General features: G+C 39.8%; 1 protein-coding gene across 7 annotated transcripts; it reads left to right on the forward strand.

Annotated features, from left to right (window-relative positions):
• Window positions 1-1,528: 1,528 nt before the first annotated feature.
• On the forward strand, window positions 1,529-16,686 carry ddx3xa (DEAD-box helicase 3 X-linked a). Of its 7 annotated transcripts, none has more exons than XM_060876347.1 (21): window positions 1,529-1,893; window positions 3,255-3,306; window positions 3,924-3,971; window positions 4,592-4,648; window positions 5,169-5,240; window positions 7,727-7,903; window positions 7,983-8,118; window positions 9,510-9,626; window positions 9,735-9,834; window positions 9,917-10,052; window positions 10,155-10,252; window positions 10,379-10,477; window positions 10,564-10,724; window positions 10,829-10,973; window positions 11,057-11,201; window positions 11,478-11,528; window positions 12,434-12,615; window positions 12,698-12,815; window positions 13,364-13,517; window positions 13,623-13,747; window positions 13,867-16,686. In XM_060876347.1, the coding sequence occupies exons 1-21, from the start codon at window positions 1,858-1,860 to the stop codon at window positions 13,956-13,958; spliced, it is 2,301 nt and encodes a 766-aa protein (XP_060732330.1). In that variant the 5' UTR covers window positions 1,529-1,857; the 3' UTR covers window positions 13,959-16,686. The 7 variants fall into 7 exon arrangements, with proteins under 7 accessions (XP_060732330.1, XP_060732329.1, XP_060732331.1 ...); XM_060876346.1 differs by having other exon boundaries at window positions 1,530-1,893; window positions 4,589-4,648; XM_060876348.1 differs by lacking the exon at window positions 11,478-11,528 and having other exon boundaries at window positions 1,530-1,893; window positions 4,589-4,648.
• Window positions 16,687-17,163: the final 477 nt, after the last annotated feature.

Here is a 17,163-nt window from a genome sequence, read left to right on the forward strand (position 1 = left end):
CCTAGCCACATAAAGTGCAACTGTGCAACCTAATGCAAACAGTGCAGGACAAAAAGACAATACAAAAAAATGCAAAAAAAGACAATACACAAAAGACAATAAACAGAAACAGCGCTGACCAGTGTAAATACTGTATGTTCAGACAATATTGCCGGACAAAAAATGTGGAAGCTTATTAATGAATTCATTTTGTATAGTGCTTGCTTTAATATCTTCCTCTGTGTGGAGCTCCATGCTTGTGGTGATCATTACTGTGATGATTACAACAAGAGAATTTAAAAAGTCTGGGTGACAGGGAGCCTATTCTGGGAACTCAGGGAATGAGGCAGTCTGGGATGGGATGTCAGTCCAAAGGGCATCAAGCACACACATTCATTCACATGCACAGGATCTAACTGGGGACCCTGGACTTTTAAGGCTCTTTAATAATAGTATTCATTTTAAATCTGTATCTCTGAGTCCTTTCTAACAGCACAGTTCTCTATCGGGTGGACCTGTGTTTTATCTGCTGGTAGCTGGTCAGGAAAAAATATCCCTGTTAATTAAAAGCAGAATGAAATCTTTTCTAATCTGGGTCCATAACTTGTAGTATCATTCACACACACACACACACATTAGTTGAGCCAATCAGGAAATAGCACTAATGTATATGGGTAAGATTTAACGCAACAACCAATGAAAAAAAAACATTAATTAGAGAGGGTATTTTCGATGGTTGGTTTGAACAAGACCTCAACACGAAACAGCTTGTCTCTGTGCGGGACATTGTCCTCAATCATGACCCTAAAAAAGGCTGGTCTTGAGCCGAACGGTTTTAAATGGGAGCAACATTACAAATGATAAAGGAGTCCAAAAAGGCAACAAACACTTACAATAAACAACACCAGTCATAATCTCCCCCCCCCCCTCTCTCACACACACACACACATTAATAAGTGGAAATTGAACAAATACTTTGTATTTAATTAAAATGTGGTCAGTGATGGGGGGGGGGGGTGGAAATGTCACTCTTGCCTGTCTTCAAAACTTGAGAGCCCTGTTTTCTATTAGAATAATGTACAAATCTACTGCATATCACTTTGACTAACAGATGCATTTGAAATGGTTTGTTGAAGCTAATCTAATCTATCCAGCAGAAAAACAAAAACAAAGAAAAACCTAAATTCAGGTACAGTATAAATACCCTCTTGATAACTTACTCAATCATCAATGTCCTAAATACATTCAAGGTAAATCCTAATATATATATATATATATATATATATATATATATATATATATATATATATATATATATATATATTCCTAAATATATTTGCATTTATAACAAATCAACGTCACACAAATAACAATGAACAATCACGAGCTTAAAAACATCCCTTCCAATAAAACACAAACACGCGCACGCACGCACACACACACACGAGCACGCGCACGCACAGCTTCCTGCTACATGTATTCTCTCGATACTTTCCGCGTCGCGTCGCCACTGAACTACGAAATCTCGCGATATCTGCGCTCAGCCTGGGCTCTATTTCACGTACCGAATATCGCAAGGTGCTGTTACCGACAGTCTTAGAGTCTAGACGCATAGCGAGTTAGCTGTCGTGAAACTTCGGTGTAGGTTTTTTGTTTTAATCGCTACGCAAATTCTAAAAGAAAAATCCTTCGTAAGTTTGTACCCGCTGGCTTTATACCTTCATATTTCGCTTTTTCGAACCTGATACAGAAGAAGAGCAGCGCGTTGTTCGAGAAGGAGAATTTGGCCGTGTTCCTGTAGCTAGCTAGTTAGCCGGCTTGCTAACAAAGAAAATATCTGGTGAAAAGGAGAAATCCTCCTCACTATTTTTTCTAGTTATGAGTCATGTTGCCGTCGACGGTCTAGATCAGCAGGTAAGTTCGGCTTTTCTCAACAGCCCGAAATCAGAAAAACCGTTTACTTTTATTTAAATTAACGACGTATTTGTTCTTAAATCCGCTTCGTGATCACGGGGTTATTTACACGGCGGTGTCCTGAATCACCGGCGACTAGTTTATAATCCGGTTTGTTTGGTTAAAATCTAAACCGAGTCGTTAATCTTCTGTCCGGCTCTGAATCTGCCAGGATTAGCTTACATCCACAGTTAGCTTGTTAGCTTTTGCGTATTACGCATTTCGCCAAAGTTAGATTTGATAATCACATCACCGCTCACAGCTACGTGAAATATCGCGCCTTTAGCAGCGAGTTAAGCAGCTAGATTCCGAAATAACGTGAATATCAGGTCGTGTGGCGTGTTATCGTGTGTTCTTGCCGTCGTGTTTTGTGAGTAAACTTCATTCCGACTTGTTTATTTAAAGCCTGTTGTCGATGCTAAAGCGTTACACGTGTATGTGGTGTTAGATAAAGCTGAGGCCCAAGGCAGGAGGCTGATAATCAGGTCCCCGGTTCTGTCATTAAATACACGTGAGCTCGCTTTCACACACACACACACACACACGTTAGCAGCAGATGCTATAGGGTTTCGTGTTGAGGATGATTAGCGGACTGCTCAGTTCGCCTGGGTTTCTTCTCTCCACAACATCTTGTCTCTTCCATCGTCGGACATTTTGTTCGCCTTTCAGGTTAAGAAGGAGAACATCGCAGATAATCGAACGTTATGTCCGACTACGTGCAAATTCGGGTTCAGCAATGCTTTATTATAAGCGTTATTTATACACACGTATATGCACGCATTATTTATTTTACAGTTTATGGTAGGAAGATGCACGCAGAACGTGCCACAGTACAGAGAGATGCGCGAGCTGCCGGATGCAGTCAACACTGCGCCTGTCATCACGTCACACACGCGACTTGTACACGATCAACTCGATTAGCGGTGCACTGATTATAAACTGTACAGCTTTGTTCGATTGTAGACTTGTCCTTTGTTACACTATGGAGCAGTTAGTGGAGTCTGGGGTCACTTATTGATCTTTAATAAGTTTGGAGGGGAGAAAGCTGTAAGGTTTAAAATAACATTACTGTACAAATTTGAGAAATTTGCTAATGTTTAAAAAATACTTTGGATTGTTACATTTCTCCAGAACTTGAACATAAAGCCACATTTCACAATGTATCCCCAATCTAACAAGCATAGTTACACACAGCATTCCATACTACAATTAGCAGGTACTAAAAGTGGATTATAAGTAGTTGCACTGTGTCCTATTTAGTGACTGGTAGTTGACTTGAGTGGTTTTTCTTTTCCCCTCCTCATTATTATTTTTTTTTCTAGCTTTCTGCCCTAGACTTGAACTCTGCAGATGGGCAGGGTGGAGGCACTGGCAGTAAGTTTTTAAATCACACTTCTCTTTACATGCATTTTACATTCACACTCTTAGAAGACATTTTATACACATGAATAATTATCTCTCGCACAACATGGCCAAAGGTTTGTGGACACCTGACTGTTACACCCATATGTGTGTTTGTAAATCACATACCAGATTTAGTCCTCCTTAGCATTTCTGATAATCTCCATTCTTTTTCAAAGAATAGCATTGGAACACAGCTGTGGGGATTTGTGTTTATTCAGTTCATCCTAAAGAAATTTGGCAAACCATGTCTTTATATGTGCATGGTAATATTGTCATGCTGGAACATGGCATTCCATTAAAAGGAACTAAAAAAAAATAATTTACTTGCATTGTAATGCACTAGCACCTCCTCTACAGCTGTGCTTTGTGTCAGTAGTCTGGGGAAGACCCACATATGGGTACGATGGTCAGGTTTGTACAAACATTTGGCCATGTCATTTGTTATGGTTGTATTCTTGATACACTCATGTCAGTATTTGTTTGCCTTGTATAGTATTATGATAATATATTGTACACACAATGTTGGCTGAAATTTAATGCTGCCTTCTCTTAAATGCCCATTCATTGAGATTTCTTTTAAACCCCAGGGCGTTACATTCCTCCTCACTTGAGAAATAAAGATGCTGGTAATAATGGTAAGTGTTTTTATGTTTTACTAACAACCAATTGTTGTTTTTATAGAACTGTGTCCCATCAAGTTAAATGCTGTTTACAGCATACTGCAGCTCTAGCATTGGAGCACGAGGTGCACATTTGTGCATCAGATGTGTATAAATTGATCAGTTTGTTGTGTTATTTTTTTATTTATTTATTTATTTATTTATTTATTTATTTATTTATTTTTATCACTTACCTTTTAGCAGATTTTAAACATCTGATGATGCAGTATGTTCTCCAGTGCGTTGATTAAGGTTCACTGTGTATTTGAGAGAGCATGAATTGTCACTCTGTTTTGTCATTTTATTTAGGGCTAACTTTTCCTCATACTTTTTTTTTTTTTTTTTCCCTGACAGTCTTAATTTTTGTTTATTGCCTATTTGTTAGTTTGCTGGGTTTTTGAGTTTAATCAGTGCAGAGAATGTTTTCATTGTGTTAAGAAGCTGAGGAAGATGAGTTAAGTCACATTGTTGTGAAGCCTTTTTTTTTTCTTTTTTTTTTTTTTTTCAAACGTCCAAAAAAAAAACCAGGTTTATTTATATTTGTATTCTTTTTCTTATGTTTACTGTTTTTATTTATTTTTATTTCTTCACAGCAGGAAATGCTTATTCCTCTAGTAGACAGAGCGGTTATTCAGTGCCACCAGTACTGAGCTGTAAGTTTGTTTTGTTAGCTTTGCTACGGGTGCTCTGCATTCCTAAATGCATGAAAGTTTAATTTTGTGTCCACAATCCAGCATATAGGGCCAGTATCTAAAGCTCAAAGTTTACTGGGCATAGACATCAGTGTAATGAATCCTTCTCACATTTTTGTGTTCTGTTTGGGGAGTTAGCCCATCCTTGTACAGTATCTAACTTCCATCTATTCCACACAGCTATTCATCAGCTGTAGTCACTTTCATTTCTCTCCTTTTTTCATTTCTTTTCCAGTTGAGTATATGGTTGTGGAGGAAGAGGGTCGTTGACACTACACACTTAGACTTTTACACAATATAGACAAGAAGTTTTCTTAAGACAGTCGCTCGGTTTTGTAACATCGCTAAATTCAGTTCCCTGAGAGAAACAGTAATTGCTTTACAATTGTGTTTGTAGCCATTAGAGTAAGGCTTGATTGTTTTGCCTTTTTGTCTATATGAAGAAAGGCGTTGTCCTTAAGTGCACTATGCATCTGCTCAGGTTGCCCAAGATACCCATCTCAGGAGCTTTCCTTCTATCACACCTATGGTGGTGGCTGGCCAGACAGATGTGGTACACCCGTATCTCTGTGTTTGCATGGGACATGTGTAGTGTCCCCCCTCCCTTCCCTCGCCTTTGGCCCTCAAGCTGACTGCTACTATATGCAGTTATCAGTCACAGCATTATTGCCTTTGTGAAAGAGAATGAAGTTAGCAAAATGTGCAAACTAATTAATGCTCTAATAATATGATGGGAATGCCTGCTTTTGCTGCATGCTTAACTGTTTGTTCATGTAGGTTTAAGGTTTGAGATTGAGCCTCCTTATGGATGTATGGCACAGATGTCTGCTGATGTAGAATTCAACTTTTGAGGCAAAAGAATTTAATATTATTGTTGTAGTTATTGTTATTAGTGATGGTGCCATAATTGTGTTCTAGGCAGTGTAGTTAGCTAGTTAACTGGATATAATCATATTGTTTTGTTTATTGCAGTGTTCTGAAGCTGGCCACAGGGGGCTGGCAATTTTTTTTACTTGCATAAATCCAAGTTTTTTTGTGCTTCACTGTGTAAAGGTTTGCTCAAAACCCCCACCTCCATTTTAGTCAGTGCTATTTCCCTTGTTCTTAGCTAGAATTTTCCAGATATAAACCTGAAAAGATGCAACGTATCCGTCTTTGATTTATTGTTGTTTTTGGTCATTCTGATGCCGGATAATGGAGAAACAGTTATCTTAACTATTTATTTGTTTCTTGTTAGTTTCATACTCATTTTTTGTGAATTCTGAACTGTTGTGTACTGTGACTTACCACATTCTGAAGGTTTCAGGAAAAAAGTCCTGTCCTGTTTTATCGTTCATCTGTAGTTTGTCCGTCTGCAGTAAGAAAAGATTTGGCTGGTTCACTTGGCATGTTTATGGAGAGCTGTGAGGGAGTTTTGATAGAGGCTCCTTATTACCTGTGTGCGTTAGGAATGAGAACACAGACTGTGCTCGCTCAGATTGGTAATTGTAGAGCAGCTGGTAGGACATTGCATGACATGCCATTTCATCTCTGTTTCAGGCTAGCTGAATGTATGCAAAATTGCAGCTGATAATTTTGTTTCTTTTTAATTATTACTGGAGCCTGTAGTGAAAAGAGGCCGTCTTGCCAAAGCTGTTTTTTTTGGTTGCCTTTGTGGTTTGATTAGCACTAGTTCCACTTCTGGTTAGACTATTGACAAGTATTTAAGTAAACTAGATCTTCCACTTTGTACCTGGGTGTTTGGTCCACCTTTCTCATCTGAGTCACTGTATGCTAATGCAGTACTAGTTTGCTTTCACTTGCTTTTTGATAACTACTGCTCGCTCACCCAGTACCAGTGGGAACAGGGCTTGGGAATCCACATCATGCCACGCTGCATTTTTGGATTGATTTTCTATATGGTCTGCAAAAGCATTTAATTTACATCAAGTACTTTTAAATGGATATATTTTTCCGCACATTTTGGGTTTGCCATTTTCCACCATCCAGCTAGCTCTCCCTAAACATATGTGCAGCTAGGGATGGTGAAGGCAAACATGTGGTTCCTCTGAGACTTGAGGCCAGCTGGTGCATCCTTTTGAACATCTGCTCATGCATCTTTACAGGGCAGTGTAACGTGCTTGGAGGAAAAAGCTATCTGCCCTTTTCTACATACACAAGTCACACACCCATGCTTATCTAGTGTCTCTCTGATTGAAGGGAGGTGACTAATACTTTGTTCAGAAAACTTGCAATATTTTGTTAAATTTATTTATTTATTTATTTAAAAATAGGTGGTGCAGGTATTCATAATCATTACATGAACTACCGCACAATAATTGGAACAAAGACTCTGAGCTTTGTCCTTTTACTGTTTTCTGCTGTGGTGTGAGTGCAGTCACACAACTAGCAGGTAATGGGAAAAAATATGGAACACCCAAATCTTGGATTTGATAATTCAAACATCCTCTACCTCCTAATTTCAGTTTTGACTGAATAATCACAGTGGATTATATCTTTATGACGTTAGCAAAGAAAAATCTGTAAGATTTTATAACCTTCTGAGTCTGTGTGGATGTGATTAACTGCAAATATGTCAAAAGCATGAGCAAGAGATTGAAATGTAATTAGCTGATTTAAAATAGATAACAGTAGTTAAGAACCTTTTTTTTTTTTTTTAAATTCTCTAGACTGCAAATGCCAGGAGCACATACACACATTTTCCCCTGCTATAAAAAGTAATGTTTGTTGGTCATGTTAGTCGGTTTATACACCTTATTACTTTTTTGTGCCACTGTGAAATATTATCGGTATATTTGTTTTTAATCAAAAGTACCTCAAATGACCCCAAATTTGAAAAATAACTGAAGCGTGATTGATATTTGCAATTAACTCGGGCATATTAAAACACTGTCTGTTTCCCACAAGCCATTGCAGCGCGACATCACATTCCCAAGCCCTATTTTTTTTGTGGGCTTGGCTTCTGGCGTTCCTTTCTCAAATGTCTACAATCAGGCCTGCTTCTTGTCATTTGATTTACTTTTTTGTTCTCTGTGGAAGACTCTCCTGGATGGGATGGTGGTCGTAACAACTGCTTTGTTAATGGATACCATGATAATCGCATGAATGGAGCTGCAAACTTCGGCCGTGGTCCCCCTCGCAATGACAGAACTGGTCGCGGCAGCTTCCGTGGAAATAGGGGTGGTGGCACCTTCAACCAACCCATGCATAACCCAAGTACTCCTATTTCTCCAATAGAAAAACATCACATTATTACTCTCAGTTCGTCTTGTACATCTAAACGTTATTTTTGTAGCTTTCAGTGGCTTTGAAAACAAAGATGGCGGCTGGAACACAGGTTTGAACAGGGATGCCTATTCCAGCTTCGGTGGGCGTTCTGACAGAGGAAAGTCTGCTTTCTTCAACGACAGGGGGACAGGCTCAAGAGGAAGGTAAAGGAATATTACTTTACTCCGACCATTTTGGGACACTGGCAGAGGTTCTGACATGCTCTTACATTTGGTCTTTTTTCAGTTACTTTAAAACATATTAATGGCTAATATCACATAACACTGTATTCAGCACAAACTGGGCTACAATATTATGTAAGTAAAATGTATGTGCATGTTTTGTATTTTTAAGTAAATGATGTTTGTGTGGTTAGTAAAAAAGAAAAGTTGATGAAATAAGACTAAGAAACACATACTAAACATTTGTTCACAAACAAAGTTCTCTACTCTTGTAGAGTTGAGAATTTGCTACAAAAAGATGTAAAAACCATTTTACCCACTCATTCACATGAAACAATACATTATTTAACTTTTGTAAGACAGTTTTTGTTGTGTAAAGGCAATATGCGAGGGCGGGTCAATGGTCATGAATATTGATGTTTCACACCTGAGGAGGTCCAAACCCCTAATGGCTTAGTCTGGATTGTGTTGACAAAAGAATGAATGTGGGGAGACTTGAAGAGAAAATCTTTTGCTTGTAGTTTAATAAAATAGTGTACAATTAAGTACAAAAGACTTAAGATTTTATTTATATCTGTAATTAGTAAAATAAGTCTTATTTTGTCAATGTTAAAAAAACATGAACAACACAATAGAGTCAAGAAGCTTTATTGTAATTTCTCCAGGACTATAGTGCTACATACAGACCTAGTGCAAACAGTGCCAGACAAGAGACGGCGCAAACAGAAACAATACTACAAGACAGATGCTTAAAATAAATAATAAAGTAACTATGTATACAAGTAACAATATTGTATATGACCAGTACAATATGGCTCTGAGTAAAAGCAAATGATTCTAAATGTCAGCTGTAAATGTACATGGGCGTTGATCTCGTCCCGCGTCAGGTAATTTCCATATGAATGCCGTGCACGTGGTAGGTGGGATCACATTAGTGCTAATGAGGTTGAGCCAGAAAAACTGTACCTCTCTTTACTTGCATACAGATTACACAAAAAGACAATATTTGCTTTTTAATTTTAATTACCTCATTTAAAAGTAGACATTTCAGGCTTTAGACATGTATCATGTTCCTGTGGATAAGTATTGGCGGCGTTATCAGTTCATGTTTCTAACGTGTTTCAGGAAGATGGTCAAGGAGACAGAGATGTCTGAATGCACACCCTGGTTATTTTCTTTATTTGCCAAAAGCACAGCATTTTGTTGTTATGAAGGCACTCAAATAAAAGTAGACACTTTACAGTTTCGAATGATGTGTTACATGTATGTGTATGATTATGAATGACGGAGTATTTTAAGTGGATTTCACGTTGAAGAGGAAAAGGCGGCGCGCCTTTGGACCCCAGGGGGTTAAAAACAATGTTATTGTTCAGGTATGAGCGTGGAGGCTTTAGTGCTGGAGGTGGAATGGGAAACAGTCGGTGGTTAGAAGAGTCCAGGGATGAAGAGGACTGGTCAAAGCCTACTCCACCCAATGAGCGCCTAGAACAGTACGTAGCAGAACCAACTGCTAATTACGCTCCAACAAAGAGCCCATCTGCTGCTTTAATAAAGTCGGTCTTCTCTGTTTCTCTCTTGTCTCTCCTCATCATCCTCAGTGAGCTGTTCTCTGGAGGCAACACAGGGATTAACTTTGAGAAGTATGATGACATTCCTGTGGAGGCCACTGGCAGCAATTGCCCTGGCCCTATTGAGAATGTAAGTCTCACAGTGCTCGCAAATTAAACCTTTCTCTGTCACCAAAACCGAACATGGCTTTTATATCCTTTTTTTTTTTCAGTTCCATGATGTTGACATGGGAGAAATCATAATGGGTAACATAAATCTGAGCCGCTATACCCGTCCCACTCCTGTACAGAAGCATGCCATTCCCATAATCAAGGCCAAGAGGGACCTAATGGCCTGTGCTCAGACAGGTAAGCCATTTTCCACATCCAGTATGGGACTAAATTCAAACTTTATCCTTATTAGGGGCTGTTTGGCAAGGTGCTTTTATTATTCTTGTTGCATTTGCTCAGGCTCTGGGAAGACTGCAGCATTTCTGCTCCCAGTGTTGAGTCAGATCTATACTGATGGACCAGGAGAAGCCTTGCAAGCTTCTAAAACCAGTGGCCAGGTACTAATGGTCTTCTGCTCTTTCTAGCCACCAATAAATGATTTTTATTTTTAGAAACCCTTTAGATTGCAAACGATTGATATGACCCAGTTACAGTGCAGATTCTCATGGCGCTACTTTTATTAGGATAATGGAAAATATGGCCGCCGAAAGCAGTATCCGATCTCCTTGGTCCTGGCTCCAACCAGAGAGCTTGCTCTACAGATCTATGATGAAGCCAGGAAGGTATTTCCAACAGTTCCCTCACTCTTGGCAGACCTGAACAATAATTTATTTTCAGATATGACCATTGATTTCTGTCTGTGTTGTAGTTTGCATACCGTTCCAGAGTGCGTCCATGTGTAGTGTATGGAGGGGCTGACATTGGCCAGCAGATTCGGGATCTGGAGAGGGGATGCCACCTGTTGGTGGCCACACCGGGACGTCTGGTAGACATGATGGAGCGTGGAAAGATCGGCCTGGACTACTGCAAGTGAGTGATATGAGCTTCACACTGTGCAGCAGGTTTTTTTGTGCACTTAATCCAGTGGAGGCAATTTGTAGATTCTCCCTTTTTTTTTTTTCCTTCTTTACCAGTTACCTGGTTCTAGATGAAGCTGACCGAATGCTGGACATGGGTTTTGAGCCACAGATCAGACGTATCGTGGAGCAGGACACCATGCCACCAAAAGGTTTACGCCAAACCATGATGTTCAGTGCCACCTTTCCCAAGGAGATTCAGGTGCTTGTCCTTACATGTCTTTTTTCACTTGTGTACATCATTACTTTGTTAGCAGCCATTAAGACCATATGCATTGTTTACAGATCTTGGCCCGTGACTTCCTGGAGGAGTACATCTTTTTGGCTGTGGGCCGAGTAGGCTCCACCTCAGAAAACATTACCCAGAAGGTGGTCTGGGTTGAAGAGAGTGACAAACGCTCATTCCTGCTGGATTTGCTAAATGCCACAGGTAGAGCCTCTATTCTGTATGGGTAACAGACAAACCTGTAGTTCCCAGATAAATGCTGCTGAATAAGACATTAACATTCAGAGGTAGTAATGAGGTATTAAAAGGTTCAATGTTTGTTGCAGAATTTTGTGTTGTAGATTTGTAATTAATATAGTCACTAATGTTTGTGGGTCTTGAATAAAAGATGGATTGATTTATCTGTACTGTACTGCAATTTGGAAGTTTTTCCAGTGGTAAAAGTTGCATAAATTCACTAGGAGGTTTGGTTTTATTTAGTCATTCCAAGTGAGGTTCAGGAAAATGCAACTGAAACTCCAGAGAGACCAGGTAAGTGTGGGCTTTGCAGTCCGTGATAAAACATGTTCATATTTCATTGGCCGTTACATTCTACTTTTCCTTCATATGCTTTAATATATTGAGCTTTTTAGGTAGGATGCTTGTTTAATACTGATGCACTCTTTTAGCTCCGTCTCAGCCAAAGGTATCATTTTAGTTTTGGTATGTGTAATCTGCCTGCAATGTGACCCATTTTCCATCCATTTGGATGTTGCCTCTGGAAATCATGGCTAACCGTGGTAACAGATTTTTCCAGTTGTGCAGCTGATGTCATTTAAAATTTGTTGTATCCAAGTATGCCTCTTGCTTTAACTCAAAGGACATGTCCGTTTAGTTAAAGCACATCCTTTTAAATGGTCAAGTGGGAATAAAAATGGTCTTGATCGTGTGTTTCCATGGTTACCAGCACAACATAATGCAGATGAATGTGAGTGGCTGCTTGGATGAGCTCTCATCTGTATCTTACCATAGCAACTTGGCATGGAGACACGCAAGCATGTAGTGAATCGTCATCAGTCACTGTTGCCATCTCAACATTATCTAAGGCAAAGGCTGCTGCTGGCGTGATGCTGGGGAGTGAATGATGTCTTTTCAAAGAAAAGCCTTGTTCATTCCTGACTCACTCGCCTCACATCCTCTTGAGCTTTGCTTTGATGGCCATTAAAGAAAGCTGTGACAAACATTGAACCCAGTTTTATTCCTTTCTTTTAAGTCAAGGGTCTGGGGTTTCTCTATCTGTATCTTGAGGCTATGAAGGAATTTCACTTAATGGTTGTCAAATGATGCAAAAAGGGTCTTGTTCGCCATATTTGTTGTCATTGTTCTTTTTGGATGTTTGTCTGAAGTGGCTTGCTCTCACGTGACATGTAGACCTCAGACTGTGTTTCTGGATACAGGAAAAGATTCCCTTACGCTGGTGTTTGTGGAGACTAAAAAAGGTGCAGATGCCCTAGAGGATTTCCTGTATCGTGAGGGTTATGCTTGTACCAGCATCCATGGTGACCGCTCTCAGAGGGATCGGGAGGAGGCGCTTCACCAGTTCCGCTCGGGCCATTGCCCCATTATGGTCGCCACGGCGGTGAGTTCATCCTGCGTGTTCTGTAAAAGCCTCTGCCTCTCCTGTTGTGTAGCAGTAATGATAATAATACACTCACTCTTAGGTGGCTGCCCGTGGTCTGGATATCAGCAACGTGAAGCATGTCATCAACTTTGACCTGCCCAGTGACATTGAGGAGTATGTCCACCGCATTGGGCGTACTGGACGTGTGGGAAACCTTGGTGAGTTCATCAGAGAACAGTGATGGGTGCTGAGTTTGTTTATCAGCTTTATCAGTATGTTTTTGATAAATATATAAATAAGTGCACAGTGCAAAGGTGCTTCCATGCATCGAGAAATTATTTATTAATGCAGCACTAGTTATAATTCTTCAGAGAGCTTTGAATTCCCTGAGTGGAGCATGCAGTTGCCTCTCATGTCAGCAGAATGAAAGAATTTCTTAGCAAACCTGGCTGTTTTGTACCTTCAAGACCTAATGCCACAAACACATCAGCCTTTATAAAGTCCATATCAGCTACCAGCTCTGAGCTGTAAAAATGACCACAATGCAGATGCACATATGGAGTTTACCATTAAAAAATGACCAACAAGCACACCCCCCCAACGCTGTCCCAAACACCCCTCATCAGTGATTTTATATATATATATATAGGAAGCTAGCAGCTGGAGGCTCACACTGTTTGAAACATGGGTGTGACAGAAGGTAAAAAGACCTTCTACTATCCCAGTCTAATTATCTGTTTATGTTGCACTTGTGTAATTAATTCAGGTTTGGCCACCTCTTTCTACAATGACAAGAACAGCAATATCACTAAGGACATGCTGGACATCTTGGTGGAGGCAAAACAGGAGGTTCCTTCCTGGTTGGAGAGCTTGGCGTTTGAGCACCAGCACAAAAACAGCAGCCGAGGTCGCTCCAAGAGGTGCAAATTTCTTATTCGTATAGACCACCTGGGGTTTTATTTATTTATTTTACTTTTTGCTTTAGCACATCGTGCATTGCGTTCTAATGTCCTGTGGCTGTGCAGGTTCTCTGGTGGTTTCGGAGCTAGAGATTACCGTCAGATGGCTGGAGGTGGCAACAGCTTTGGCAACCGTGGTGCTCGTAATCCAGGAGGCCATGGAGGCAACAGAGGATTTGGTGGAAATAAGGGTATGCGTAACATTTAACTTGACTCTTTGCCTAAGAAGGAAAGGTTAAGTTTGCTTTATTGGATAAAATAAGACTTTTGTTGGTTGCTTTATTTATTTTTTTCCTCTGTCTTGTCTCAGGTGGCTTTGGCAGTTTTGTCAGTGATGGCTATGGAGGGAGTTATGGAAACTATGGAGGAAGCTATGCCCAAGTGGATTGGTGGGGCAACTAAATGTCTCAGTGCAGTGGCTCACCATGCCAGACTAGCTGAATGGAAACCACATGTTAACTTAAGCCAGACTCTGCGCCCTGTGTAGCTTTAAGAACTTGCAGTACATTACACGCTGTGATTCTCTGCCTGCATTCAGAATGGCCGTGGCAGAACAGAGCGTCACTTTGTAGTCAGGAACCAACAATGGACACCCAGTTATGTTTGATGTAGGACATTGGGCTTAGTTTTCAACTGCACTTTTCTTTGTTTTGAAGCAAAAAAAACTGAGGATCATTTATATGTTAATGTACTGTGCCTTTAAATTTAAACAGGACATTGTTTTATCATTTCACTGAATGAACTTGGCCAAGAGCTAAATTTGTTTTTGTTTATAATATAAAGATTGTACTTAATCAAACCTTGGCAAAAAGGATAATGTGGCTTGACTGAGTCACAATTCCATTTGAACTTCAAATTGACTTAGGGATATCATGTAGCCTACATTACAGGCCAGAGAACTAACAGCTCATGGAAGCAGCATAGAAGCGCTGTACAAGTGTTTTCATATGCGGCAACTTTGCTGTAAAGGAATTCTGAATTTTTGCTCACTCTATCCTGGGTAGGCACCTATTTAGGTAAATGGTAGTCTTCAGAAAGGCCATTCCAGTTGTGATAGGAATAGTCATGACAAAATGGTAAACACTCAGTGTTAACTACACTCTGGTTAACAATACACAGTGCTGGAACTTGTTACTCCACTGCTTTTAATTGACTTGACAGTGTTATGGCAGCTAGTAAGTACCACATGCTAGCCACTGTAAGCATGCAGAATTTTTGTTATTTTTTTTTCTTGAAACATTTCATGGAAAAGAGATAAGAAATGTTAAAAAAATCTTTTAATGTTTCATCAGCGGGGAAAGAAAAACCCCAACAAAAATATGCGTGCCAACTTGAAGGTGAAGTTTAAATAGCTTAAAACGGACCATAGTACCAAAGCGAGCCTGCCTCTCGTCATGGCCTCTTTGGTCGTATATACGCATGCTAGTGTTTTGTTTTTTGGTCAAGGACAGAGGACAAATTCTGTCGCAGGCTTTACTTATTACAAACATTTTCTCTTTTCAAGCTGCGTTGGTAGGCATGCCTCATTTTCCTACACAGAGGTGTTAGGAACTGGCCGAGTTCATTCTGAGGCATTGGCAGATATGCACAGGGTCTGAGTTGGGCCTGGCATGCTCTCGGGCTCCGCTGCACTGTGGTGGTCATGATCACTGTGTGGTGGCCAAACACCAGGTTTGCCCTCCTTTGTGGTACATTTTAATGCTGTCGTCTCCAAGAGATCATCTGCTCTGATATAAACTAACTGCTGGCTCTGAGCCAGCTTTCTGCTTCCTTTTAAAGAGGAAGGAAACCTCAGAGAGGAGGAGGAAAAAAAAGCATTTTACTCGAGTGCAATAGATTTTTTCTTCTCAAGTGTGTTGTGCCTTGACATTTTTTTAAAATTGATGAATTCAAGCAGATGCACTGACAGTATTGAGAACTTAAAGTTGAATGGTGCTACTTAAGTTAGGTCTAGGCCCATGTATGTTGTGCCCATCAAGTTTTACAAAGTTCTTTTATTGCACATCTAGAGTTTTATATATAAATGTCTTGAGTGTGTGTTCTCAAGCTTCCAAATGTTGTGAATGGGGAGATAGAAACGCAGCTTGTTTACAAAAGGGGAAGGGATCTCAATATTTACCAGGATTTATTTGGGACCAGGGGGATTAGCAGTGGGGAATTTAGCTCTTTGCACACAGATTTCTAGATTCTACTTTTGCTGCTAGTTTTGTGTAATTTATTAAGCATTTTTGAGAAATATTTATTTTTGTAAGCCTCAAAGCGATTCTTTGAACGTTTCAAGAAGCTTGACCAAAAGACAGTACAAAAACACTGGCACTTGAATGTTGAATGTCACCTGTATGCGTGGAATTTCTATACTTGGGGTAGTGTGAGCTTTTTAATGTTTCAGACTATATTGGACTGAGTCAGTATCCACAGCTGTTGAAGGCCTACAGGCCATATTTCTATATAATTACTTGATTGGCTCTCAAAATTGGAAATAGGAGAAAAAAAAACAACATGCCAAGGTTTGGAATAGTGTTCAAATGACCTAATAATTTCTTAAATGTATCAGTGCAAAAAGTGTCCAGTTTCTCCAAATGTGTGCATTTCTTCTTTTAAAATGGAATTTTGTTCTGTTAGAGGTTTTGTTTCAGTGAATGTCTGGCACAAGGCAATCTTAAACATGTGGTTCTTCTCTAGTGTTGCATTTGCATATACAGTGCCTCTGGGGTTGGGCCTCTGAGGGGCAGTTAGCAAGTGATGGTGCTAAGACACCTGCTGTACAATTTGTACCGTTAAATTCATACCTTCCAGGAAAAGATGCAAATGCCCTTCACTTGCTAACTGTACTTGGAGCAACCTGGAGCACTTTAGATTTAGTATTTGCTTTATGTAGTAGTGTAGAAGCTATGCACTGCATGGGAGAACTCATCTGTGCATTTATTGTATGATTTTACCAAAATAAAAGTTTGAAATGCTAATTCAAATACAAAACCAAGCATGTTTTCTAAAATGTTCATTTGTTGTAGCAGGAAATGGGGAAGAACATGTAGCAGCTGTAAATGGTGTGGCTAAAAACTTATTGGTTGTGTTTGAAATTCAAGTGGCTTAAGTTTGTTTACAACAGATAAAATCTTTCTTTCCTGAACTCATCCCCTTGTCTTCATTTTATCTCAAGGACAGAATGTGCCAAAATCTATATTTCACTTCCTAAGAAAACGCCGCAGTGGGATATAATATACCACATGAGTGTTAATAAGATGGAGCATCTGTTTTTAAAACATTCTGGTTTGATCTTGTTTTTAAATCTGTGAGCTGGACTTCTACCCACTCTGTGAATGCTGTGTTGTACATAAAACTTTTGATCGAGGAAAATTTATGTTCTGGGCAAATAACATGGGCAGATGGCAACAAAATAACATGCACATGAGCAAGATTGGGATTAAAGATCTGTCGAAACACCTCTAGTGTGCAGTTAGGTGGTTAGTATGCACCTGCTCTGGGTTTTGCCCCTTTCCATTGGGGTTTCTCCCCTGATGGTAGGCTGATTTGATTCCTCAGAAGCCTGATGTAAATTCTGCTCTTTAGACATGAGACGCTGGAATGTGCGGTTTTCTGTTACGGA

Source organism: Tachysurus vachellii, chromosome 8, assembly GCF_030014155.1.
Source record: "Tachysurus vachellii isolate PV-2020 chromosome 8, HZAU_Pvac_v1, whole genome shotgun sequence".
NCBI lineage: Eukaryota > Metazoa > Chordata > Actinopteri > Siluriformes > Bagridae > Tachysurus > Tachysurus vachellii.